Below are 27,749 nucleotides of genomic sequence, written 5' to 3' on the forward strand. Positions count from 1 at the left end.
CTTCACTGTTTTTAAAATGCAAGGCGCATCATCTTGGATTATTAGTGACAGCAAATCATACAGTTTGCCACACTGCCCCTCATGGCTATTCACAGAATACATGATTGATATTTAGAAAGCCCTGCTCACATGCTTTGCATCTGTGACACTATTTGTTTATACATAGGTTGGCAAAAAAGACGTTCCACCCAATGTGCTGCTGCAGCCTAGAAAGGCAAAAACAAAGGTGACAATATTCAGCACTTTAACAGAGGGAGAGGCGGAAGATCTTGCCAAAGGGTTTGGAATGGCACTGGCCAAACATGTGCCAAAAGACAAACTACTTTCTGGGATACCTGAAGAGGACATCCCTGCAACACTGTAAGTGTGTCTTTGTAAGCTCTCTTCTCTCTCTATTTGGTATTATGTCTTATAATATATTGGTGGCTGTACCTTTATATATTTTCTATGAGAAAAACAACCATAAAGGAGTGAATTATGATGTCTATATCAGTATTTTTTTTTTTACTAAAAATAAGCATTAAAATCTTGTTCAGCCTGACAACCTTATCTTTTTGAAAAATAATGAGTTGTAAACTCATGTATGTTTTGCTGAACATTTAAATATATTTTAAGGACTAAGCATCTTGAATGTTGTTTTTATGTAAGACCACTGGCAAAAGTTCCTTGCTTTTAAGGGTCAGATGCCCAGCACAAACCGTCTTTTTGCATTAAAAACTTACAGAATTTACAAAAGGCACAGAGTGAAAAATTAGCACTTTTTGGAGATGTTTTAGATCTTTGTTAAACTTAATCGGAATAATGTGCATTTTATTCTAATTTTACCATAGTACAAACCTTTTCAGCCTGCTATCTAGTCCCTGTATAAAGAAGTCAATTAATCAACTAGAGAGCAAAAATGTAGTCTTTTGTGATTTATAACAGACACCGGATGAAAGCAGCTCTATATGTTACTCAAGTAACATTAACATTTTACTTTTTTTTGTGCAGGAGGAGCATTGAACAAATGAAGATTAATGTGCAAAACTTTGGCCCTGAATCAGAGCTGGATTTGGCCACTCACCGCTTTGGGCCTACAGCAGCTGATGTTTTCTTTTCCTTTTTAGAGGACTGTATGAAATAAACTCAAAATACAAAGTTTTATTTTTGTAGTCAGTTGTTTTATAGTAAATATGATTGAATTACAGAAGGACTCAGAGATGTACTAGATAACAAATGCAAAGTTTGATAATGTCACTTGAATAAAAAATTTCTTTCAGACCTTATTTGAATTATTTTTTTGGCCCACTGTTTGCTTTGCGTTTTCTTCTTGACTTCTTAACAGGAAAACTTGATGTGACATCTGTCCTTGTTTCCGAGGTTGTTTCTCTGTTTGTCTTTCTTTTTCTGCTTGCAAACAGTGGATGTATTTTACGTGACTTGTCCGCATCAAAAGGTCTCTCAAATCCTTGAATATTCATACTTTCTTCCTTTGTCTTCACTTCTAGTTCATTCACTTTTTGGGCAATATCCTCAGGAATCTTCTCCCATGTCTGTAGAATCTTCAATACGCTTTCCAGTTTCCTGATAGTTCCACAACGCCTATCTTCATCTGCACTTTCATCCTCAATTTCATTTTGTATTGGCTCTACTGAATTGTTCATAGCACTTTTTGATTTTGTGTCAGTCACCTCATTGAAAAGTCCCTTCGCAAGCAGTAGACAAGCACATTTTTTATGGTATGAGAAAGTACAGCAGTCACATATACTTGTCACGAGACATGGTTTTGATGCTGCTCTTCCAAATAAGCTTTCAACCTCTATTGTTTTTTGAGGCTTTGCAGAAATGCTATACTTCTTCCTTCGAATCAACTCATTGGCATGGGCCTGCAGTTGTGTGTCCATGTCTGGAAAAGTCTCAGGACCACCACAAGTGAGAAGACTTAATAAAAAGAGATGTTTACACACATGTCTACTTGTAGCAGCTACACAACTGCAGAACTGTTCTGCAGGACAAACACAGTAAACTACATGTGGATTACTCTCAGATGGAACATTGTATATATACATTTCTGTTGAAGCTATGGTCATTTTTGTCGTCCATCCATTCTCTAGCATCCTCTCAGCAGATTTCTTTGTTTTTTCCATTTTGCATTCCAGAGGGTTATTGACCCTCCCAACAGATTGCAAATCCTGTATTATATTGAAGTACTTGTCAGTCTTGTTCAGCAGCACATCAATCAGATTATCCAATCTACGATTTCGGATGCCACAGAGGAATTGGTATTTTAAACGGTGGAAGAAACTATAAGGGGGGAAAAAAAGAGATCAGAATGAAGTGCAGCAACAGGTTGGAACTATTACAACGTACACTGTTAAACAAATTAATAAATACTCAAAACACTACACTAGTTTTCAGCTAGCCCACAAATACATATTGAAATGAACATGCATAAAAATGATATATACCGTTCTATTAGATTGTTTGTGTCAGAGTCTCCGTGTTTATAGCATCTTCCGAAGTTAGACCACAAATGACCAATTGTCTCCCAGTGGTTCCTGAAGTACTTGCAAACATCTTTTAAGTTTTTAAACTGGCAGTGAAACATCTCAGCTTTTTTCTTAAATTCATGTTCCTGTAAAAATAGACAAGGAAAATCATGGGCCTCATTTATAAGCGTGCATTCGCACAGATTTGATCTTAGAGTGTGTGTACGCTTAAATCCACGCCAGCGCTCATATTTGTAAAAACGGTCTATTTTTAATACTGTCTGAAACCATTTAGGCCTATATTAAACATGATAGAATAAAAAAAATATAACAATACTATTTGCAGTAACTAAAACAGTGACCAACCTGAAATAATCCATGTTTATAAACACCCCAAAAATGCAAGGCTATGTGAATGAATGAATGATGCATTTTATATAGCGCTTTATTGTGTATTGCTGTACACCCAAAGCGCTTTACAATCATGTGGGGGGGTCTCTCCTCTACCACCACCAGTGTGCAGTATGTACACTTTTTCAAGGGGTCATTATTATAAATTCAATGATTATTTTGTCTTGTGGACTACATGTAAAGATCTGTCATCTGAAATATCTTATTCAGGACAGAACTAAAATAAAAATTTTTATGATCCTTACTTATTTAAAATAATAAAATTTTGCTGATACTGTGAAGTGTATGTAAACTTTTGCCCCGAACAGGGTAACAATTTAAATAACTTTTATTAATCATTATCAAACATTCTGTAATGCTTAACAGATCATTAGTTTATATATATTTACATAGTTAGAAATATGACATGTGCTTGTTAATGTGTACTAATGAACTTAGTAAACATTACCTAATAATTAACAGATTATTAATGTAAATATAAATGCTTACAAATATAATGTGTAAAATGTGTGTCTAGTTAATCTGTGCAACTCATCCTCCCTGCACACTGTTAGCCTATTTTACATCTGCATACTGCCCGAGTAGTTGTTAATATATATATATATATATACATTGATAATAAAGCAGCATATCCCAGTGACACTGAAGACTGGAGAAGTGGCTGATGAAAATTCAGCTTTGCATCAAAGAAATATATTATATTTGTAAGTAAGAATATTATTTTAAAATGTAATATTTCACATTATTATATTTTTTTCTGTATTTTTTGGTCAAAGAAACACGAACATATAGTAATAGTAAACTTATTAATGAAAGTTATTAAAATGTTAACATATATATATATATATATATATATATATATATATATATATATATATATTTGTGCTGTCAAACGATTCATCCAAAATAAAAGTTTTTGTTTACATAGTATATGTATGTGTACTGTGTTTATTTATTATGTATATATAATACACACACATTCAGTATATATTTAGAAAATATTTACATGTGTATAATTTATATTATATATAAATATATTTAATATATAAACATTTTTCTTAAACATATACATGCATGTGTTTTTATTTATATATGCATAATAAATATAAACAGTACACACTCATATATTATGTAAACAAAAACGTATATTTTGAAAACGATTAATTGTTTGACAGCACTAATATATATACACAGTCATGGCCAAAAATATCGGCACCCTTAGTAAAACTGAAGATGGGTTAGTGAACAAAAAAGTACCCCTTGTGTACAATGAAATATACTGCTGTATTTTTGATGTTGTGGGCCTATATTTCTGCTGGAGGTCCAACCGTACAATAATCCAAAAACAAACCTCAAAAACAACACAAAAATGGGTCACTGAGCACAAAACCAAGCTTCTGCTGGCCATTCCAGTCCTCTGACCTGAACCCTGTAGAAAATGAGTGAGGTGAACTGAAGAGAAGAAGCACCAACATGGAGCTGTGAATCTGAAGGGTCTGGAGTGATTCTGGATGAAGGAATGGTCTCTGATCTTTTGTCAGGTGTTCTCTAACCTCATCAGGCATTATAGGAGAACATTTAGAGCTGTTAAACTGTATTTGAGAAAAACATTTATTTCATAATGATATTTCTCCCCATTTTAAATTCTTATTATCCAATGAAAGGATAGATTTTTGTGAATTTATTAAATAAAAGATCAAAAGGATTAATAATGCAGATTAATTTTCACGGCCGCCTGTGTTCATATTTACCAAGGGTGCCGATATTTTTGGCCATGACTATATATTGTATGTGGGTTAACATTTTATAATAACTTTCATTAATAAAATTTTTTAATATTATAAAACTGCATGTTGTTACAAGCTTCTTACAAAAGTTTCATGAATGTCACACTACAAGATACAATTGTACGATAAAAGAAATGAAATGGCAACACACCGTTGAACAGGATTTCAGCTCTGACATAAACTGCATGATGTGCGCTCTTGAATCTGCCTTTTCAGGTCCACTCACACCAGATTCAGATCTTGACAGCCAACGAGTTACTGCCTGTGTGTAATAAATGGTGGGGAAATGTAAAGTAATTTATTTAAACTGGTGAGAACTTCCATTGGCCTGACACATCTGGCTAGAATTATTACAATCAATTGATAGCAACGATTTTCTACAGTTAAGGGGTACTCAAACCAAATAAAAAAATTAAAATATGTTATTGCTATAGTCCAGGAAAATTTATCCAAAACATTTCTTTCTCCAAAAAAAAAAAAAAAAAAAAAAAAAAAGAATTAGGAGACAAACTTGTGACGTCATAAGGAATTATATCTACATTATGTTGCAATACGAAATTAACCTATTTTCTATCCACTGATTGATTAGCCACTGAAGGTAAATAAATAGCTAAAGAATAACTGCAGTAAATCCTAAAACTATTTGTGATGTAAATTTCAACTCATATCAATATGACAATAATAGATTAATATTCCATTTTTTTCAAAAGAGCAAAATCAAAGCCATTCTCTCTTAACTTACTACTTACTTGTGTTACATGGTACCAACAAAGGAGAACGTCTGACTCGTTGAATACCTTACGGATGGCATTGATTTCAGCCTGGTCTTTATCAACCATGAAGCACCTAATAAAAAAATAAAACTTTAGGCTTCAAGGAAGAGAAAAATATAACATACTACAGATATGTTAAAGATAACATCTTTAAAATATCTTCCTTTTTGTTCAGCAGAACAAAGAAATGTATTCATGTTTGGAACAACTTGAGGGTGAGTAAATGATGACAGAACTTTCATTTTTGGGTAAACTGACCCTATAAGAAACTGTATACCCAAAACATTATTGAATAATTTCTTGTTTAATTAATGAATAATTAATAATTTTAATTGTATTTACTTATATCTGTTTGTATTACCTTGGAGGTACAGAAAATGTTGGGGTCAGCTTTTCCAGTGCCAGCTGAAGTGTGTCCTGCTTTTCATTCCCCAAGATGATATAGGCAACAGGGATTCCATGACCATGACTGTCCCTAACAGCTAATGTAAATAAAGGAAAACCATACTGGTTGACACCATGTGTTGCATCCATAAAAATGATATCTCTTCCGTATTCTTGAAGGTTGTCTCTCATGGATGGTGTTTGCAGAACTATGACAAGATCTGTTTGAGGACTATAAGGCTGATAAAAAATAACATAGTCTTTAAAAGGGCCTTCCAGAAGGCGTGAGGTACTAGTGGCATCATCTTTGTGTTGCTGATTTTTTCGCATCATACATGTTTGAATATTTTCAATGTCTTTTGGGGTAACAAAATAAGCTCGGTTGTTGAGATCAGTATGTCCTTGTTCTTTTGACCACGCATGTGATTTTAGGAGAATTTTGTCTGGTTTAACACCAAGAGATATTAAATCCTGAATATACTTGACTAGCTCTTGACTAATGTTTTCTGAGTGGCCCTCTGAAGAACTTGATGGGTCATGTCCTGAATGAATGCTGTAAATCCTTTCGACTATAACCAGTTTGTTGAGCCAGTCTGTCCTCTTTTTAAAGGAAACATAGGCCTTGCATCCTTTGGCACGTCGACTTCGTTGTGTGCATGCTCCAGAGCGTTTGCATGAAAACAAGAAATATCAATTTTTTTGATTTTGCAGACTTGCAGAATTCACAGTCCTGAAGTTGGCGTCTTTGGAGGTGTTTATGGTAGTGAGTCTTTGCTGAATAAATTCACAGGCATCTAAATCCTTTTCTAAAACATGGACTGTTATATCTGTCTCTTTTTTGTTTCCTTTAAAGCGTTCCTCTTTGTAGACCGTTGTTTTGATAAATTCCTCCATCTCTGATGTCAAAATCTAAAAAGCAAAGGGACACAAACAATTAGACTAAAACATCAATAATGTAAAGTAAAAATCCATGACAATCTCAGGAAAACAATGCAATGCTTATTATTATTATTTTTCTAAACAGGTTTAAAACAGTTATGTTACATCAACTTTCATATGATGACTTTCACTGATGACTTGAGGTCAACATATTCATATGTAACAATAAATCACTGATGACTTGAGGTCAACATATTCATATGTAACAGAATAAATCAGTGATGACTTGAGGTCATCATATTCATATGTAACAGAATAAATCACTGATGACTTGAGGTCATCATATTCATATGTAACAGAATAAATCAGTGATGACTTGAGGTCAACATATTCATATGTAACAGAATAAATCACTGATGACTTGAGGTCATCATATTCATATGTAACAGAATAAATCAGTGATGACTTGAGGTCAACATATTCATATGTAACAGAATAAATCACTGATGACTTGAGGTCATCATATTCATATGTAACAATAAATCACTGATGACTTGAGGTCAACATATTCATATGTAACAGAATAAATCAGTGATGACTTGAGGTCATCATATTCATATGTAACAGAATAAATCAGTGATGACTTGAGGTCATCATATTCATATGTAACAGAATAAATCACTGATGACTTGAGGTCATCATATTCATATGTAACAGAATAAATCAGTGATGACTTGAGGTCATCATATTCATATGTAACAGAATAAATCAGTGATGACTTGAGGTCATCATATTCATATGTAACAGAATAAATCACTGATGACTTGAGGTCATCATATTCATATGTAACAATAAATCAGTGATGACTTGAGGTCATCATATTCATATGTAACAGAATAAATCACTGATGACTTGAGGTCATCATATTCATATGTAACAATAAATCAGTGATGACTTGAGGTCAACATATTCATATGTAACAATAAATCACTGATGACTTGAGGTCAACATATTCATATGTAACAGAATAAATCAGTGATGACTTGAGGTCAACATATTCATATGTAACAGAATAAATCAGTGATGACTTGAGGTCAACATATTCATATGTAACAGAATAAATCAGTGATGACTTGAGGTCAACATATTCATATGTAACAGAATAAATCAGTGATGACTTGAGGTCATCATATTCATATGTAACAGAATAAATCAGTGATGACTTGAGGTCATCATATTCATATGTAACAGAATAAATCAGTGATGACTTGAGGTCATCATATTCATATGTAACAGAATAAATCAGTGATGACTTGAGGTCATCATATTCATATGTAACAGAATAAATCACTGATGACTTGAGGTCATCATATTCATATGTAACAATAAATCAGTGATGACTTGAGGTCATCATATTCATATGTAACAGAATAAATCACTGATGACTTGAGGTCATCATATTCATATGTAACAATAAATCAGTGATGACTTGAGGTCAACATATTCATATGTAACAATAAATCACTGATGACTTGAGGTCAACATATTCATATGTAACAGAATAAATCAGTGATGACTTGAGGTCAACATATTCATATGTAACAGAATAAATCAGTGATGACTTGAGGTCAACATATTCATATGTAACAGAATAAATCAGTGATGACTTGAGGTCAACATATTCATATGTAACAGAATAAATCAGTGATGACTTGAGGTCATCATATTCATATGTAACAGAATAAATCAGTGATGACTTGAGGTCAACATATTCATATGTAACAGAATAAATCAGTGATGACTTGAGGTCAACATATTCATATGTAACAGAATAAATCAGTGATGACTTGAGGTCATCATATTCATATGTAACAGAATAAATCAGTGATGACTTAAGGTCAACATATTCATATGTAACAGAATAAATCAGTGATGACTTGAGGTCAACATATTCATATGTAACAGAATAAATCAGTGATGACTTGAGGTCATCATATTCATATGTAACAGAATAAATCAGTGATGACTTGAGGTCAACATATTCATATGTAACAGAATAAATCAGTGATGACTTGAGGTCATCATATTCATATGTAACAGAATAAATCAGTGATGACTTGAGGTCAACATATTCATATGTAACAGAATAAATCAGTGATGACTTGAGGTCATCATATTCATATGTAACAATAAATCAGTGATGACTTGAGGTCATCATATTCATATGTAACAGAATAAATCAGTGATGACTTGAGGTCATCATATTCATATGTAACAGAATAAATCAGTGATGACTTGAGGTCATCATATTCATATGTAACAGAATAAATCAGTGATGACTTGAGGTCATCATATTCATATGTAACAGAATAAATTAGTGATGACTTGAGGTCATCATATTCATATGTATGAATAAATCAGTGATGACTTGAGGTCAACATATTCATATGTAACAGAATAAATTAGTGATGACTTGAGGTCATCATATTCATATGTATGAATAAATCAGTGATGACTTGAGGTCATCATATTCATATGTAACAGAATAAATCAGTGATGACTTGAGGTCATCATATTCATATGTAACAGAATAAATCAGTGATGACTTGAGGTCATCATATTCATATGTAACAGAATAAATCAGTGATGACTTGAGGTCATCATATTCATATGTAACAGAATAAATTAGTGATGACTTGAGGTCATCATATTCATATGTATGAATAAATCAGTGATGACTTGAGGTCAACATATTCATATGTAACAGAATAAATTAGTGATGACTTGAGGTCATCATATTCATATGTATGAATAAATCAGTGATGACTTGAGGTCATCATATTCATATGTAACAATAAATCAGTGATGACTTGAGGTCAACATATTCATATGTAACAATAAATCACTGATGCCTTGAGGTCAACATATTCATATGTAACACAATAAATCACTGATGACTTGAGGTCATCATATTCATATGTAACAGAATAAATCACTGATGACTTGAGGTCATCATATTTATATGTAACAATAAATCAGTGATGACTTGAGGTCATCATATTCATATGTAACAATAAATCAGTGATGACTTGAGGTCATCATCTTCATATGTAACAGAATAAATCAGTGATGACTTGAGGTCAACATATTCATATGTAACAGAATAAATCAGTGATGACTTGAGGTCATCATATTCATATGTAACAGAATAAATCACTGATGACTTGAGGTCATCATATTCATATGTAACAGAATAAATCAGTGATGACTTGAGGTCATCATATTCATATGTAACACAATAAATCAGTGATGACTTGAGGTCATCATATTCATATGTAACAATAAATCACTGATGACTTGAGGTCATCATATTCATATGTAACAGAATAAATCAGTGATGACTTGAGGTCATCATATTCATATGTAACAGAATAAATCACTGATGACTTGAGGTCATCATATTCATATGTAACAGAATAAATCACTGATGACTTGAGGTCATCATATTCATATGTAACAGAATAAATCAGTGATGACTTGAGGTCAACATATTCATATGTAACAGAATAAATCAGTGATGACTTGAGGTCATCATATTCATATGTAACAATAAATCACTGATGACTTGAGGTCATCATATTCATATGTAACAGAATAAATCACTGATGACTTGAGGTCATCATATTCATATGTAACAGAATAAATCACTGATGACTTGAGGTCATCATATTCATATGTAGCAGAATAAATCAGTGATGACTTGAGGTCATCATATTCATATGTAACAGAATAAATCACTGATGACTTGAGGTCAACATATTCATATGTAACAGAATAAATCACTGATGACTTGAGGTCATCATATTCATATGTAACAGAATATATAATATGATTTTGGTGGACCGAGCTGAATGGTCCATGCGGCGCGCAAACCAGCGGTGTTTTGTTCCGCTTTTCGTTAATTAATTTGTCTTTGAATGCAACTGGCGACGCAACAGAAATTGACAGTGGCACAGTATATGCTAACGACAGAAATATTACGAAAATTTGTGGTGGCAACAGTGCGAGCGATAATAAACCGGAAGCTCGCAAAAGGCCACTATTTAATCGCAGCCCTTTGATAGGCACATATACAATTAATCAATCAATCAATTTAAAAATAATACTTTTTAGATTGTTTAACTGGAGCCAGAAAGTTAACAGTACATCCGCCTAGGCTGATAGGAATAACTTGCCAATGCAAAGTAATGTTAAAACATCGGTGGTGGTTACTATCATTAATATTGTTGTAAATTGATAGGAGAACTTAAAAAGCCATTGTCTTACCTTTTTACTTGCGCTCTTCACAGGTGCGCTTTTTTTCTTTTCTTTTTTTGAATTTGCGAGAGGGGCGTTACTGTTTTTTGGCGGACTCTGCAGGGGGGCACACAGTGATGATGTCATAAACTTTGATTGGCTGAGGCAGTTGTTGTCCCAAGGTGATCATAAAAAATATTGGTCTCAGGACAACTAGGACTTGGCAAAATCAGGATGTGCCACTAAAACACACACACACACACACACACACACACACACACACACACACACATCTACAGTATATATATACACACATTGATACAGATATGTGACCCTGAAAACCAGTCATAAGGGTAAAATTTTAAAAAATAAAATTTGAGATTTTTACATTTTAAACAGATTTATAATCTTTCCACTGATGTATGGTTTGTTAGGATCGGACAATATTTGGCTGAGATACAACTATTTGAAAATCTGGAATCTGAGGGTGCAAAAAAAAATTACAAATTAAAATTTGGTAGGTTGTAAATGTTGTTCTTCATTTTAAATGTAAAGGTTCTTCTCAATACATAAACATTCATAGCAGAAATAAGATTTATGTTTGATGTTTTTAGAATAGAAATTTGTAATTCTAATTTCTAGTTCTAATTTAATGGTGATCTCTGTATTAAATCAAGGTGCTTGCAGCAAGGCATACCCACACCAAAAATCCCAGAGTGTGGAAGAGATGATTGCTGTCATTCTAAAACATGCCCCGGATCGTGCAAAAACAGTTAATCGGGTGAGTGCATTATGAAATTTAATTCTATAAGTAATTGTAATAAATCTCACACGGCGTCCACGCCAGCAGCAGCAGCGAGCACGCCTTTAGCGCAGTCCGCGTTCAAGCTAATTGAGGAGAACTGCTTTGGAACAATTATGTCACTATTGACGTCTAGTGGACAGCTGCACAGACGTTCATAAGGACGTTCACAAGACGTCAAGCGAACATTCGGGACGTTCAGGGGACTTTCACTTTAAATTTTATTTTTCTTTCTAAATTTTATTTTACTTGAAGATGACATTTACAAATTAAATTATTAGATTAGAAAAGACTTGGATGCTCTTCAGTAGCTAGTAACACAGAATTTTGATGTGGGTTTATTGCAAGACAACATTTTAGACATAATTTATGATTTATGAATGTGTTCATTTCATCGTTTTAGATTAGAAGCCAACGGGAGGAGCTATCGGAGTAACCGCACATGCCAGAGCACACACAGCTGAGTGGCTTTTCCTGACACAGCCACCCACCCACGCAAGGAAACGGCACCTTAATTTGCTAAAGAGTTGAATGCAATTGAAAATTGAACCTGTATATGTTGTTTTTGTCACTGATCTTTGAATGTAATTCTTCTCTTTATTATTGTTAAATTATAGCTACATTTATTTTATGTTTCTTGTAAGTCTATTGTTCTCTTTAGATATAGGATATTCTGATGTTTTGTTAGGCTAGTTGTATATATCTTTTATGTCTTAACATATAATAAAAAAAGGGAAAAAATTGTTTTTTTTAATTGTTTAAATAAAATGTAGCCTATTTGTTCCAACTATTTTGCACGTGTCTATTTTCTTTTGGTTAGACTAAAAGTATAATAAAATGACAAAAGAGGACTTAAAGTGAAAGTCCCCTAAACGTCCCGAATGTCCGCTTGACGTCCTGTCAACGTCCCCGTGAAAGTCCGGAGGACGTCTTCGCGGACGTCCGTTCGACGTCAAGGGGACCCTACACGCTGACGTCCGGGGGACGTTCGCAGAGGCCATTTAGGGGACGTCATGGGGACCTTTTTTTGTTAGCTGGGAAGGTACTCCTTCCATGCTGGGAAAAGGAAAGGTCTAAACAGAGGTGTTTTGCATGGAATAGTGACAAAGAAGCTAGAGAAATGATTTTAAGTCAGAAAAGATACATTCCTACAGTACCGTTATCAATAACTCCACCTTGGTTGTTTCCTGCAGTAATCATAGATTTTGATATGCTAGAGTTAATGAAGGAATCTGGAAACATTGTAGCTGTGGTTGAAGATAGATTACAAACTGTATATCAAACATTTGTCCCAGTATACTGATGGCTCTAAAGATCCTAATACAGGGAGAACAGGTTTTGCTTTCAGTATTCCATCCTTAAACATTTCTGTTATTAGGAGAACATCAGATCATTTATCAGTATACACAGTAGAGATGATGGCAATAGCAACAGCACTACAGTGGATAGAAGACACTCAAATCAAAAAGGTTATACTTTGTACAGATTCATGTTCGGCATTAAAATCATTGAAATCATTCACATCTCACAGTCGACAGGATTGTAGTAAATGAGATATATGAAAATCTCTACAGATTTAAGAATATGAACATCATGATAATATTTATGTGGATACCAGCTCATAGGGGGATAAAAGGTAATGAAAAGGTTGATAGTTTAGCAAAACAGGCTTTGGAAAATGAGGAGGTCATGAATATTTCACTATGAAGCAAAATATGAAGCAAAAGCAGTAATTAAAGCATATATCACGAAGGAGTGGCAACATACATGGGACACAGGAAATACAGGACGTCATCTTTATGAAATACAACGAGAAGTAGGAGTAGTGAGGATAACTAAAAGAAGCACCAAAGAGGAAAATATTCTAACAAGATTAAGGGTTGGACATACTATGCTGAATAAAACCTTAAAAATAATAAATAAACATCCAACAGGATTATGTGAGCACTGTGGAACAGAGGAATCAGTAGAACATGTTATTTGTGTTTGTCAAAAGTATACTAATGAACGAGAAGTAATGGAAAATGAACTTAGAAAGATGGGAATAGATTAATTAAAGCTTAAAAATATATTTACTTATGGTTTAGAAAGTTTATTTCTTTATCTCAAGAGAACAGAGTTGATTAAGAGAATTTATTTATTTTTATTTTTTTTTATATTACATAAAAAGGGTAAACTCTGGTTCACACTCCAATACAGTAGGTGGCGATAATGCACCTCAATGTTGGTGCTACCCGCCATAAAATAGAAGAAGAAGACGTCATAAGCCTGCGTCACGCTCCAGCATCAGAGCTACAGAAAGGTTTGTGTTTTTAAATCATTTTGTTAATGTGCTTATCCATATAACTTACACCGTTCAATCAATTCACAAGCAGTGCAGAAAGAATTATTGAGGGCAACACTGCAATGCTTTATTCTGTTATGATATTTAATCTAATCCTGTATCGTGAATCTGTTTAGTGTGAATAAATTCAGTCCGAAACAGAGGCTGTTTCTCAATTCCATGAACGGACTTGCGTTCTCGTGGAGACCGGTCTTGCCAAGCTTCCTCGGAAGGACGCGAGAACACAGAACGCACACTTATATGAGAACTGAGATGTGCTGCGTTCCTGCTTAACTGACCGCATAGTCTCAGCATAAGCAGCGGCCAATGAACAATATTACACAATGTCATATTAAAACATTTCATACTATTATAGATATTACTTTCATATAATTGTATTGTTTTATTTTACAGCGTTATATGTTTTACTGTTAAGATTCATTTTAATATGCCAATAAAAATGCAGACTTCCACAGCGTTTTCTGGGATTTCTAACGGCTCGATTCTCTCAAGTCTGCACTCGATGCATCCTCAGTTTCAAGAACACATCCGGGTACTTTCATGCATCCTCTGTACTTGCGTTCTTGAGCATTGGAACTGAACTTCGACGGTTAATGATGACGTAGAACGAGAACACAAGGACGCAAGATCGCTGAAGAACGCATATTGAGAAACAGCCAGAGCTTTTCAGAAACTCAATTGATTCACAAAAATGATTCAGTGAATCGACTCTCTTGAATCACCGCGCGCGAGACACAGCTGCCCAAAACAACGAAAGTGTGATGATAACTTTTACAAACCTGCTTTTAGATCAAAGTGTGATATATAATAGAATTAAAAAGGAAATTAATTCCAAATATAAGTCATAACTAAATACAAAATGTCTGTATAATGTGTTCTTTTATTTAATTGTAGTGCTACTGCGTGTTTTTAATCAAGTGATTTCATGTGATTAACTCTCACTTTGACTCCCTTACTAGTGCACTGACCACTGAACTAGTGAGCTGACCACTGAACTAGTGAGCTGACCACTGAACTAGACCTGAACACTGAACTAGTGACCTGAACACTGAACTAGTGAGCTGACCACTGAACTAGTGAGCTGACCACTGAACTAGTGACCTGACCACTGAACTAGTGTGCTGACCACTGAACTAGTGAGCTGACCACTGAACTAGTGAGCTGACCACTGAACTAGTGACCTGACCACTGAACTAGTGCGCTGACCACTGAACTAGACCTGACCACTGAACCAGGGTGGCCGCGGGGCCTTAAAAAGTCTTAAAAAGCCTTAAATTCAGATCCGATAGGTCTTAAATATTTTTGGTGACTTTACCACAAAAAAAAAAAAAAAACTTCAGTCGGAAGTTTTTTTTCCCCCGCGGTAGTTATTGCGTCATCAGAGAGAATTAAGGTAGCAGGTCGAACTGAAATAGCTGCAATGGGTAAATGTAAGTTCAATGAGAAATGGCTCGAGAATGACGAATTCTCATGGTGGTTGAAGCCGGTGGCTGATAATGTGTACGAGGCAAATTGCGCCGTATGTCGAAGGCGTTTTAAACTGGGTACAATGGGCATCAAAGCGGTGGAATCGCACACGCAGAGCGGGAAGCACCGGGAGTATGCGAGAGCCCGCGAGAAGAGTTCAATTAAAGGTTTCTGTTCCACTCTTCCCATTAGCAAAGATGTCACCACGGATGTTGAGAATCCCCAGCCTACAACGCCATCATCTGACCTACGTTTAGTTTTTGGCTCTACGCCAACAATAAGAGCTGAGGTAATTTGGGTGCTGAGGACGGTAACAAGCCATCACTCGTTCAGGTCAAATGACGGGATTGATCAAAATTGTTCATTCACATTGTTGTAAGTCAAATATATGTACAAAGTAGACTTAGAATAGAAATACAATCCAGAACAAAAATCTACCTGTTATTGTGAGCTGGTTAATAATAGTAATTAATGTTGTACAGTGGCTTCTTTGCAGTTAAACAGCTGCTGAAATTGTTGTATTTTTGATTTCTTGGATATTGTCTGTGAAAAGCACACTGTATATTGTAATAATAAATAGCATTTGTTACAGCAATTAATATTTTGTGATTTGTGTTGTGTGTGTGTGTGTGTGTATTTTCATCACAGGTTTGGTGGTCTTAAATTTCATATAAGTTGGTATTAAAAAGGTCTTAAAAAGTCTTAAATTTGACTTGTTAAACTCTGTAGACACCCTGTGAACTAGTGTGCTGACCACTGAACTAGTGTGCTGACCACTGAACTAGTGCGCTGACCACTGAACTAGACCTGACCACTGAACTAGTGTGCTGACCACTGAACTAGTGTGCTGACCACTGAACTAGTGCGCTGACCACTGAACTAGACCTGACCACTGAACTAGTGTGCTGACCACTGAACTAGTGTGCTGACCACTGAACTAGTGAGCTGACCACTGAACTAGACCTGACCACTGAACTAGACCTGACCACTGAACTAGTGTGCTGACCACTGAACTAGACCTGACCACTGAACTAGTGACCTGACCACTGAACTAGACCTGACCACTGAACTAGTGTGCTGACCACTGAACTAGTTCGCTGACCACTGAACTAGTGAATTGACTGAGATGCATTCAGTATTTAATCTGCATTGTTGTTTTCTCTCATAATATTGAACAGGAAAGTGTTGAAACACACAGAAAAACTCCTGCTGAAGCGACTGAGATATATGTGACTCACGATTATAAAGATGATGTTTATTAAAGAGGAGAGTGAAGACATAAAGATCGAAGAAACATTCACAATCAAACAAGAAGAGACTGAGGAACAAACAGGTTGGTTTTCATTCTCAAAGCCGAACGCACTCATTTGATCCTTATTAAAATGTCCAGCTCTACAGAAATGAATGATGTTTTTGAAGAATGTTGTAAAGACAGATGTAAATTAAAGCATTGCTGGAGGACTAAATTCAGTCAAATACTTTAACAGTTTTGTTAATAATGTGTATAACCAGATGTATCCAATGAATGCAACACTTTCACTTACCTAATCTCAGGTGGATGTCTTTAATGCGTAAATGAACAACTAGTTGAAGGCACAAAGGAATGCAGTGTCCTGTCTTTGATGGAAACATGCTTTCCTTAAATGCAGCTCTCACGAGCTCTGTAGACAAGACAAGGCTCACCCTCATGTCATTCCAAACCTGTAAGACCTTTGTTTATTCTCGGAGCACAAATTAAGATATTTTTGTTGAAATCAGAGAGCTATCGGAGCCTCCATAGACAGCAACGCAACTGAAATGTTCCAGAAACGTAGTAAATACATCGGTAAAACAGTCCATGTGACATCAGTGGCTCAACTTCAGTTTTGCGACGCTACGAGAATACTTTTTTTGTATGCAAAGAAAACAAGATTTCATAATTTACTCAACCATTCTTCTCCCCAAGTTACGTCTTCCGTCATTTTGGAGAGTACCTAAAAACGTATTTGACGTAATCAGCGTTGTTTTCGTTCGGGGGGAAAGCGTGCGCATGTAATCTGCGTATTAAGCGTTGTTTACGCTTAGGGGAAAGTGTGCGTTTGCGTTGTGGTACTCTCTGAAATGGCGGAAGATGTAACTCGGGGGGAAAAAATTATTTTAGTTTTCTTTGCGGAAAAAAAAGGATTCTTGAAGAAACTGAAGTTGAGCCACTGATGTCACTGTTTTACTATGTTTCTGGACCAGAGGGCTGTTTCATAAAAGACTCTAAGAAAAGCGGGGATCAAAATCCAAAACCTGACTTGAAATAACCAAAGCGGTTTTAAAAACTGCAATTCAATATATTATTAAAAAATATTATTTAAGGTACTTTATGATATGTTGCCATACGTTAACAACATACAATAGTGGATCTAACTTACGCTTGCTTACAATTAATATTTTTCTTCAGAAATGTTGTTTATGTTGATTCAATTGGTGCTACAGTATTTACTTAACAACACTTTATACATACTTTCCAACAACTTGTGCTTTTATTTATTCCATTCTTTTTTGCTGAATAATGCTTAAGTACATACGGAGGGAGGGGTTCTAGCAGACCAATCACAGTGCTTGCGGTCCACTGTTAGATTTTTGGTTACGGCGCATACCTGTGCGTCTGCGTAGGCTACGGCATAGGTTCGACACAGAAGTATAAATTGGGCTTTACACGAGCAAACGAGCATATATGACATGTAGAAATTTAATCCCACATATAAGTGTGTTTTTATGATGTCAGTAACTGTAAATCAAATGAAAGCTGGATAATACAGCATACTAGCTCAAATGAGTTAAATGTGTGTTCCTCTTATCAGTTAAAATGTAGTCTGATTTCTACTTATTTATATTCATTTTTAATTCAGTGATTTTAACTTCTGATTTTGTGTTTTTAATGTTTTAAATGGCAAATTTAGATTGTACAGTTTTAATGGTCTAATAGCCATAAAAGGTTCAGCTGTCATAAAATCAGAGAAAGGCTGCATGGCTAGAAGCTGCAGATCAACTGAATGCACAAGTACTAACTATGATAAAATGTTTTCATATATCTTAAAAAGGTCATTAGCCTACATTTTGGGCACAATACATTAAATATAGTTTGTTGTAGCCTATTTTTATTTATTTGATTATTTAAGGTGTATTTTCTGTATGCTTTTATTTTTGGACTAATAATAAAGTCAACTGATTGTATGTGAGAGAGTCAGCGGTAATATCGATGCGTTCCTATTGGTCAAAGTTAGAGGAGCTCAGCTTAGCCTGACAGTTAGCCTAGTTTCCATAGTAACATAATTTAGCTTAATTTAGCCTGCTTTCATGTAACGACACCTACCCTATTGTTGAATTTAGCCCTGACTCATGAGTCAGGGCTAAATTCAACCAGGATAACTGGAAAATCCCAGCTTAATCCCTTATCTTGCTTTTGTGCAATCAAAAGCACAAAACATTTGTGGGAACATTTCAGTTGCGTTGCTGTCTATGGAGGGTCAGATAGCTCTCCGATTTCATCAGAAATATCTTAAAGTCCCCGTGTAGTCAAATATTTTATCCCTTAAAACTTATCTTTGATCATCAAAATGACATTTAAATGTTTTTTCTTGTGAAAATACTTTTCTCATGCCTTAAAATAGCTTGAATGTAACTCTACACCCTTGCCTCATTTAATATACACTGATCTATGAATATGTAAATTAGCCCCGCCTCCACTCAGTCTCCACTGTAGTAAACGCAAAACAAGGCATACATGGATAATGACTGATAAAACTGTTTTTACTAGCGGACAACTACACTGAATAATGTAACACTCATTAAAGTTACTTGCTTGACGACGTTGTGTCCTAAAATGCCTTGAAGACTCGAATACAGCTGTTTGTGATTCTTGATTCTCGCCCGCGAGCAAGCGCATGTGAGGTGCGGATGCCGATGCAGGAGAGATGGGTCTGACTCCCGGCTACTTTTACACTGTTGCTACAAGTTATTATTCAAGTTAGTGGTTCTAAATTCACATTAAACCACGGCGTCATGGGTTTTTTACTCTAATTTATTTTTGGTTTTGTGCCGGTATTGGTATATTTTGCATGCTAGTGATAGGAATCGATCCCTTGATGTGATTGGTTATTGCTTTGTGAATTAGCAAACCGAGGGCTGTTTCAAACGCATTTCTACGAGTGCCAATGGGAAACTACAGTTTTAAGGAGAAAAATACTCAGCAATGATATTGATTAATGGATTGGGAAATGGTTTGTCTAAAAGCATATTAAAAACACCACACAGAGAAAAAAAACAACTTGATTTTCACTACAGGGGGACTTTAAGTCATTTTGCTTGTCAAGTAAATGCATCCTGATTCAACACATTTTAGATATTTATACTAGAAAACAAGTTAGCCCAGAGAGGGCTCCTGTCTCCACGTCAAGCCCAGGGAGGGCTGCTGTTCCACGTTAAGCCCAGAGAGGACTGCTGTTCCCACATCCAGCCCAGAGAAGGGCTCCCATCCCCGAATCCAGCCCAGAGAGGGCTTCTGCTCCCACGTCCAGCCCAGAGAGGGTTCCAGTCCCCGAATCCAGCCCCGAGAGGGTTCCAATCCCCAAATCCAGCCCAGAGAGGGCTCCTGCCCCCACGTCCAGCCCAGAGAGTTCCTGCCCCCACGTCAAGCCCAGAGAGGGCTCCTGTCTCCTTGTCAAGCCCAGGGAGGGCTGCTGTTTCCCTGTCAAGCCCAGAGAGGGCTCCAGTTCCTGAGTTTAGCCCCGAGAGGGCTCCTGTTCCTGAATTTAGCCCTGAGGTGGCTCCCAGAGAGGGCCCCTATTCCCACATTCAGCCCAGAGACTGCTGTTGTTTCCTACGTCTGGCCCAGGGAGGGCCACAGTTCCCGAGTCTAGCCCAAGGAGGGCTCCTGTTCCCACGTCAGGCCCACAGAGGGCCTCAAAGACCATGATTTCTCTCAAGGGATTTTTTTGGGGGGTGGCTATAGGGTCCCTGCTCTAGTGGCCGGGCCGAGTGGCGAGGCAAAGGCCACAGAGGCTGCCCAGCCGTGGCTCCCTGGACTACCTGCTCTGCCATGGCTCCCTGCTCCGCCATGGGACCCTGAACTGCCTTATCTGCCATGGGTCCCGGAACGAATACCGCCCTGGAGGCCTTCCGTCCCGTGTAAGCCTGTCCCTAGGGGCCTCAAGAGCTGTAATGTCAGACCTGAGCGCTATAGATCACTGAGCACCAAAACAGCCAGACACAAGAACAGTTTCTTTCCCCAAGGCCATATCCCACCTGAACAACACATAACACACTCCAGTACTGCACATCTGTAAATAACTCTCAAACCTTCATCTGTACAAAGGTCTCATGTACATTCACTGTTCTGTCTATGGACATTTTTCTTTTTCTGTATATTTTTAGTTTACTATTGTTATTCATAATTATTGTCTATTCTCTTCATTATTAGTGTTTTTTATTACCTTAATTATTTGTTGTCTGCACTATGTTTGTACTTTCTGTACTGGACGCTCCTAACACCAAGACAAATTCCTTGTGTGTGCAAACACACTTGGCAATAAAGCTCTTTCTGGTTCCTCTCCTCATTATAGTTAATTAGTTTCCACATGTGTTTGATTATCCTCATTTTGTTCCTTGTTATTTAAACCCAGTGTTTTCCAGTGTCCTGTGTTTGGCATTGTATGTCTACCAGGGGCCCGTTTCAGAAAGGAGGTTAAGTGAAAACTCTGAGTATGTTAACCCTGAAATGAGGGAAACTCTGGGTTTTCCGTTTCAAAATGGGAGGTTTGTCAAACCCGAGAAAGCAGGGTAAGTCAAGCCCGTTTCTGAAAGAGAGGTAACTTATACTCAGAGTCTGAACCTAACTTGGTCGGGAGCAGGTTTTCTTCGGTAAACCCAGAGTTTCTTTCGGTCTCCTCCCCCTTTTTATAGTGTTAGCGAAGTTTAAATACCTTATTCATTCATTCACGCTTCAAAACTGATTTTCTTACAAAACTGAGTATTTTTGTCTTATTTCAAGTACAAAAAAAAAATTCTTAATATGCATCTTATATATGAAAAATTGTCTATATTTAGTCTTTTTTCTGGGGGATTTTCCTTTTAAGTGCCTTTTACATAAAACAAGTAAAATTGTCCGCCATAGGGTAAGAAAAATAATCTTAATGCAAACGGAAACAAGAATACTTTTCATTTCTTACCCTATTGGAAGATAATTAGCAAAAAAGAAAAATGCACTTTAAAACATCGGAGATGCAGAGCACATAAGTCCGCTGTATGCAGATTCTAAGGAAAGTGTGCATCCCTCTCACACCCATTTTGAGATTTTTTTCCTGGGCACAAATCCGTGAAAGAGGGGTTTCACAGGACTGTAAGTCAGTGGTATAAAAACTTGGTTTAAATGAGGCTGATCTGATAAATGATGTTCACTTGATAACATCTTTCTGTGACGTCTGGAAGTAACCCAATAATCCAAATTTCCTTCAGGACTTCCAGTGTGGAAGCTTGGATGCATTGGTGACAAGCATATCCCCACCATCGCCCCTTCTGAAAATTAAACTGATTACTTTATGGAATGGAAGGATGCCAGATGGAGGGGTAGTACAAGCCGTAACCACCACCACAGCTGTTAAATAAACACATTCTTCAAATTTTTTTTGGTCATCTTTATTTCCTAATACAAAAGCAAAAATTATTCTTTTTACTTTAGGATTTTTAGAAATCTTCCAATACTTGACCATCTCCTCTTCATCTGTCAGTGGTGTAGGTGCAGGTTCTCCCCCATTTTTGGGAGCCTCTGCCTTCTTGCTGTCGACAAGTCAGTAGTTAATTTTATTACTGTAATTAAGAAATGTAACTTGGATTAGAGAATATTTAATTATGTGAAAAGAGTGTTAGACTATGTGGAAAAAGCTGCAGCGCATTGAAATAGACACTGAATGATATTTAATGTCAAATGTTTGTAAAGTCATTCAGCCCACACCCATGAACCTTTCATGTTTAAAGCTTTACCTGGATTGAATTGTGTTTTTATACTTCATTTTTAGCTGCTGCCACGTTTGTTTCTTTTTTTGTCTTTTTCCGGGGGTTTTTTGTGGCCATGGGATACCATTAAAATGAATATTAGTTCAATAATTTACAGTTTTCACCTCTGATATTATAGCAGTTATTAAGTTATAGACAGTTATTAAGAATTAAAGTTACGCACTGACGGATACACATGCTGACGTCTTTTTGGCGGGAGCTGTTGACATGGTGAATCGTAATTTCGGCACTCCGCTGATCATGACTTTTCATAGTCGCGGTGCACGCACTAAACTCTGAGTCAACCTACTTAGAGTTGAGTAAACTAACACAATTCAGCTGTTCTGTAACCGAAAACTCTATGAGTTTCCCATCTCAGAGTTCAAGTTTAAACTCAGAGTTGGTTGAACCTCCTTATTGAAACGGGCCCCAGGTCTCCTGCTTTGTTCTATGTTTGTTTTCCCTTTGGTTTGGTCATTAAATGCTGTTTATTTAAGGTATTCTGCGTCTCCTCGCTCCTCCCTGCTGTGTGCAACGTGACAGCCTGAACCATTTTAAATCAAATCAAATCACTTTTATTGTCACATCACCACAGCACGTGTGCCTTCGTGAGTGAAATTCTTGAGAGCGTGCTCCAGACACTGCAGAAACAATTTACATATAGACATTACCATACATACGTACAGACTTATACAGATGACAATGTGTAATATACACATACATATACTCAGTACACATAGTGTACTATTAGACAGACATACAGTTACCGATACACATTATACACAGTATGTAGTACACATTCTACGTTATATACACACAGTAATATGCGAAGATGCAGCAGATTATATATAAACCGGATGTGCAAAAGTCATGGATGTGCATTGGATGGTATCCAGTGCTGGCAAAAAGATTGTTGTATTTGTGCAGTAGTGTACTGGTAGTCCAGTTTGAACTGTATTGGAATTAAAGTGCAGTGCGTGGTATATTGTAAAGTGGGAGTGTGCTGTAGGGTGTATTAGTTTTTACTGTTCATTAGCCTGATAGCCTGAGGAAAAAAGCTATCCCTCAGTCGGCTAGTGCGGGATCGGATGCTGCGGAGACGTCTTCCTGAGGGCAGCAGAGAGAGCAGTCTGTGGGACGGGTGGCTGGAGTCGTTGATGATGCTCCGGGCTTTCTTTATACACCGCCTGGTGTAGATGTCCTGGAGGGAGGGAAGCTCACCTCCAACAATGTGACGGGCAGTTCGCACGACCCTTTGCAGAGCTTTGCGGTTGCCAGCAGTGCTGTTTCCAAACCAGGCGGTGATGCAGCCTGTCAGGATGCTCTCCACAGTGCAGGTGTAGAATGATCTGAGGATGCTGGGGCTCATTCCAAACTTCCTCAGCCGTCTCAGGAAGAAGAGGCGTTGGTGTGTCTTCTTCAGCACTGCATCTGTGTGAGCGGACCATGTGAGATCCTCAGTGATGTGAACACCGAGGAATTTGAAGCTGTTTACTCGCTCCACAGGTGTCATGTCGATGGTGATGGGTGTGTGTTCTCTGCTCTGTCTCCTGAAATCCACCACCAGCTCCTTGGTCTTGTCGATGTTGAGTGAGAGGTGGTTCTCTTGACACCATTTAGTCAGGGTTCTCACCTCCTCTCTGTAGGCCGTCTCATCGTTGTCAGTGATCAGGCCTATCACCGTTGTGTCGTCAGCAAATTTGACGATGACGTTGGAGCTGTGTGTTGCTGTACAGTCGTGTGTGTACAGGGAGTACAGGAGTGGGCTGAGGACGCAGCCCTGAGGAGCACCAGTGTTGAGGGTCAGCGGGGATGAAGTGTTGTTGCCCATTCTGACCACCTGACATCTGCCTGTCAGGAAGTCCAGGATCCAGCTGCACAGAGATCCGTTTAGTCCCAGAGTCTGGAGCTTCTCAACCAGTGTGGCAGGCACTATGGTATTGAATGCTGAGCTGTAGTCCACAAACAGCATTCTCACATAGGTGTTCTTATTTTCCAGGTGGGAGAGAGCAGTGTGCAGGGTGAAGGCAATAGCATCGTCTGTGGAACGGTTTCTGCGATATGCAAATTGTAGGGGATCCAGTGAGTCAGGCAGCACAGAGCAGATGTGGTCTCTGATGAGTTTCTCAAAGCATTTGCTGAAGATGGGTGTCAGAGCAATGGGCCTCCAGTCATTCAAGCATGTGATTTTATTTTTCTTTGGTATGGGCACAATGGTGGATTTTTTGAAGCATGCCAATGAGAACAACTAACAATATTATATTTTATATTTATATTACTAAAATTTTAAACATTTTACATACCTGACTTAAAATGTAGTCAATGACATATATATTGTTAGTTGTTCTCATTACAAAAATGTTCAATTTGTGCAAACTGTAATGTTTAAAAATAACATTTCAAATTAAATTAACGCATCAGTATGCTCATATTTCTACTGTTATGTCAGGATTCACATGTCGTTTTCCTTTCACATTTCTCTCTTTGATTTTTAGTTTAATTTCATTAATTTATTTTAGTAATGTCTTCTTAGTGATTTGCTAAAAATCTAACTTTTGAAACATTTGACTTTCGTTTTAGGTCTGATAGAAAAGAACAAGGAGATTGAAGAACTCATTGAAGCAGGGGAGAAACATCAGGTCAAAACTGAAGAGATATCCTGGAGCTCCTCATTGAAAAACGACAATATATGTTTCACTTGCGCTCGCTGTGGAAAGAGTTTCTCATGCAAGCAGAATCTTGATCGTGGAGGGAAGCCGTATGCATGTGATGAGTGTGAGAAGATTTTCACAATAAAAAGAAACCGTACCAAACCCGTGAAATTTCAAACTGCAGAGAAGCCACACCTATGTGATCAATGCGGGAAGAGATTCTCATATAAAAGAAACCTTACAGTTCACATGACAATTCACACAGGAGTAAAACCATATGCATGTGATCAGTGCGGGAAGAGTTATACACAAAAAGGAGGCCTTAAAGAACACATGAAAATCCACACTGGAGAAAGGCCACACACATGTGATCAATGTGGGATGAGTTTCAGAAAATCGTGCGCTTTGAAAGTACATCTGCTTACTCATTCTAGAGAAATGCTATATAGCTGTGATCAATGCGATAAAAAGTTTTTTAGGGCAAATGTCCTGAAGAGACACCTAAACATTCATACAAAGGAGAAGCCTTATGTGTGCTCTTTATGTGGAAATAGTTTTCGTCTGATGGATACTTTAAAACAACACCAGAAAAGACACAGCGCTGTGAAGGATCATGTTTGCTCTGAGTGTGGGAAGGCTTTTTTTACAGCTAGTGCATTGAAATGGCACAGGAAACTTCACACGAGAGAAACACCGTACAAGTGTTCACACTGTGACAAGAGCTTCAAACGCTCAGATTATCTGAGAATCCATGAGAAGATCCACACTGGAGAGAAGCTGTTCACATGTGATCAATGTGGGAAGAGTTTCACTCATTCTTCTTCTCTAACCAGTCATAAAAAAAATGCATGTCTGAAATTAGAGTAATTACAGAGTAGTAGTTCGAGTTAAATGATAACTGATTAATCAAAGATTATTAAACAAATAATGAACAGATCGTTGATTATTTCATATGAGTGTTTTTTAATTAATCGTTTTATTGTTCTACTCATTATCATTATTCAGTTTATCATTCATAACAGTTTTCATATCCCACCTGAACAACACATTACACACATCAGTATTGCACATCTGTAAATAACTCATCAAACCTTCTTCTGTAAATAGCACATATGCACATTCACAGTTCTGTCAATGGACATTTGTCCTTTTTCTGTATATTTTTTATTACTATTCTCTCTAATATTACTGTTTTATTACCTTAATTTGATGTATGTCCTGAACTATGTTTGTACTTTCTGTACTGGAAACTCATCTAAAACTAAGATAAATTGCTTGTGTGTGTAAAGATAAATAAGATGTTATGTTTCCAGTATGTGCTGTATATGGAGAGCATGAATATGAATTACTTTGAGATTATTAATAATATGCTTATGAAGTTTGTTTGCAAAGAAATGGTTGATGTCAAGGAGATGCATTTTGCACTTGTTGAATACATTACATGCAGAATGGACCTTCTTTTCAAAATAAAGTCATGAGGTGTTAGTCATATTTACTATATATGAAGTGTATGGTTTTGACACCTACATTTGTAAAAATGGAGAAGTAGTTATTTTGTATTTGAACTGTTAACCCTGCCATGAGTAGTATCTGGGTGAAAGGTCTCTGCCAGCTCGAGGAACTGAAACCAACCCAGACAGCGAGGGGAGACAGAGGACAAGTGCAGAAATGATGCAGGTGGATGGAAGACTATAAAAGGCTGAAGGCAACGATGGACGTGGCCAGCAAGTTGCGTGGTGAAGACATCTCGTTTGTTATTTGCTTATGAGTTACTGTATTTTTGAATAAAACGAAGCCATTGTGTTGGTGATTCGTTAAGCTTTTGAATCAGTCTCTGAGTAATTAATTCTTAAATAACTAGTTATCAGAACCTAAATAAATCCGTACATAGAGTTTCAAGTGGTCAAAACTTGACTGAATTAGCACGGACACCGGGAACAGAGGGGTGAAGCTACATCTAATATCCATTCAACGAAGAGGTGAGTATAGAATGGTCTATTATGAATTTATCAGGAGAAATATGGATACGATTATTGGATTTTAATTCCCTGTACCGGTATAAAAATACTACACCACACACACTATTTCTGTCATAGTGCGTCTACAATATTACAATATGTGGCTGATTGAACAATTTTATTTAAACCTCCGCGCTTGTAAGTTTAAAGTGAATCCCTAATTGAGATTTAAATCTGAGTTTGGACATATGAGAGCAAAAGGATTAAAGTTAATCTATCTTAAATATAAAATAAATCCAGGTTCAAAATGATAGTTTAAATGTAAACCTGCAACAAAATGATTAGATAAGCCTCGATTTAATCCAGATTTAATCCTTACTGGTGCAACTCAGCCTTACTATTTGACTAATTTCCTATCTCTCACAATGCTTGCTATTGTTGTATAATCTTGTGGTTGTACAGTTTGTAAGAGATTAGAGAATGTCTTTCTTCACAGTAAATTCTGCAGT

General features: G+C 36.7%; 2 protein-coding genes and 1 long non-coding RNA gene across 4 annotated transcripts in view; 2 read left to right on the forward strand and 1 right to left on the reverse strand.

Annotated features, from left to right (window-relative positions):
- Positions 1 to 27,101, forward strand: part of LOC306855272 (uncharacterized protein) — a 390,658-nt gene extending 363,557 nt beyond the window's left edge. The window contains exons 1-3 of one of the 2 annotated variants that reach the window (XM_079393838.1): positions 14,047 to 14,102; positions 16,790 to 16,944; positions 25,212 to 27,101. In XM_079393838.1, coding sequence (XP_079249964.1) covers positions 16,860 to 16,944; positions 25,212 to 26,149 — 1,023 coding nt within the window. In that variant the 5' untranslated portion in view covers positions 14,047 to 14,102; positions 16,790 to 16,859 and the 3' untranslated portion in view covers positions 26,150 to 27,101. Of the gene's footprint in view, positions 1 to 14,046; positions 14,103 to 16,789; positions 16,945 to 25,211 lie in introns of those variants that run through there. The other variant, XM_079393837.1, reaches the window with a different exon arrangement.
- LOC306855355 overlaps positions 1 to 27,749 on the forward strand; it is a 1,003,769-nt gene that overhangs the window by 91,881 nt on the left and 884,139 nt on the right. The window lies entirely within an intron of this gene.
- Positions 1,951 to 5,505, reverse strand: LOC306849979 (uncharacterized protein; the record flags this gene model as incomplete). The annotated part of the gene is made up of 4 exons (XM_079385378.1): positions 1,951 to 1,984; positions 2,448 to 2,614; positions 4,818 to 4,928; positions 5,416 to 5,505. The coding sequence occupies 4 exons, from the start codon at positions 5,503 to 5,505 to the stop codon at positions 1,951 to 1,953; spliced, it is 402 nt and encodes a 133-aa protein (XP_079241504.1).

This window comes from Barbus barbus (genome assembly GCF_936440315.1).
Source record: "Barbus barbus genome assembly, chromosome: 3".
Taxonomy (NCBI): Eukaryota; Metazoa; Chordata; class Actinopteri; order Cypriniformes; family Cyprinidae; genus Barbus; species Barbus barbus.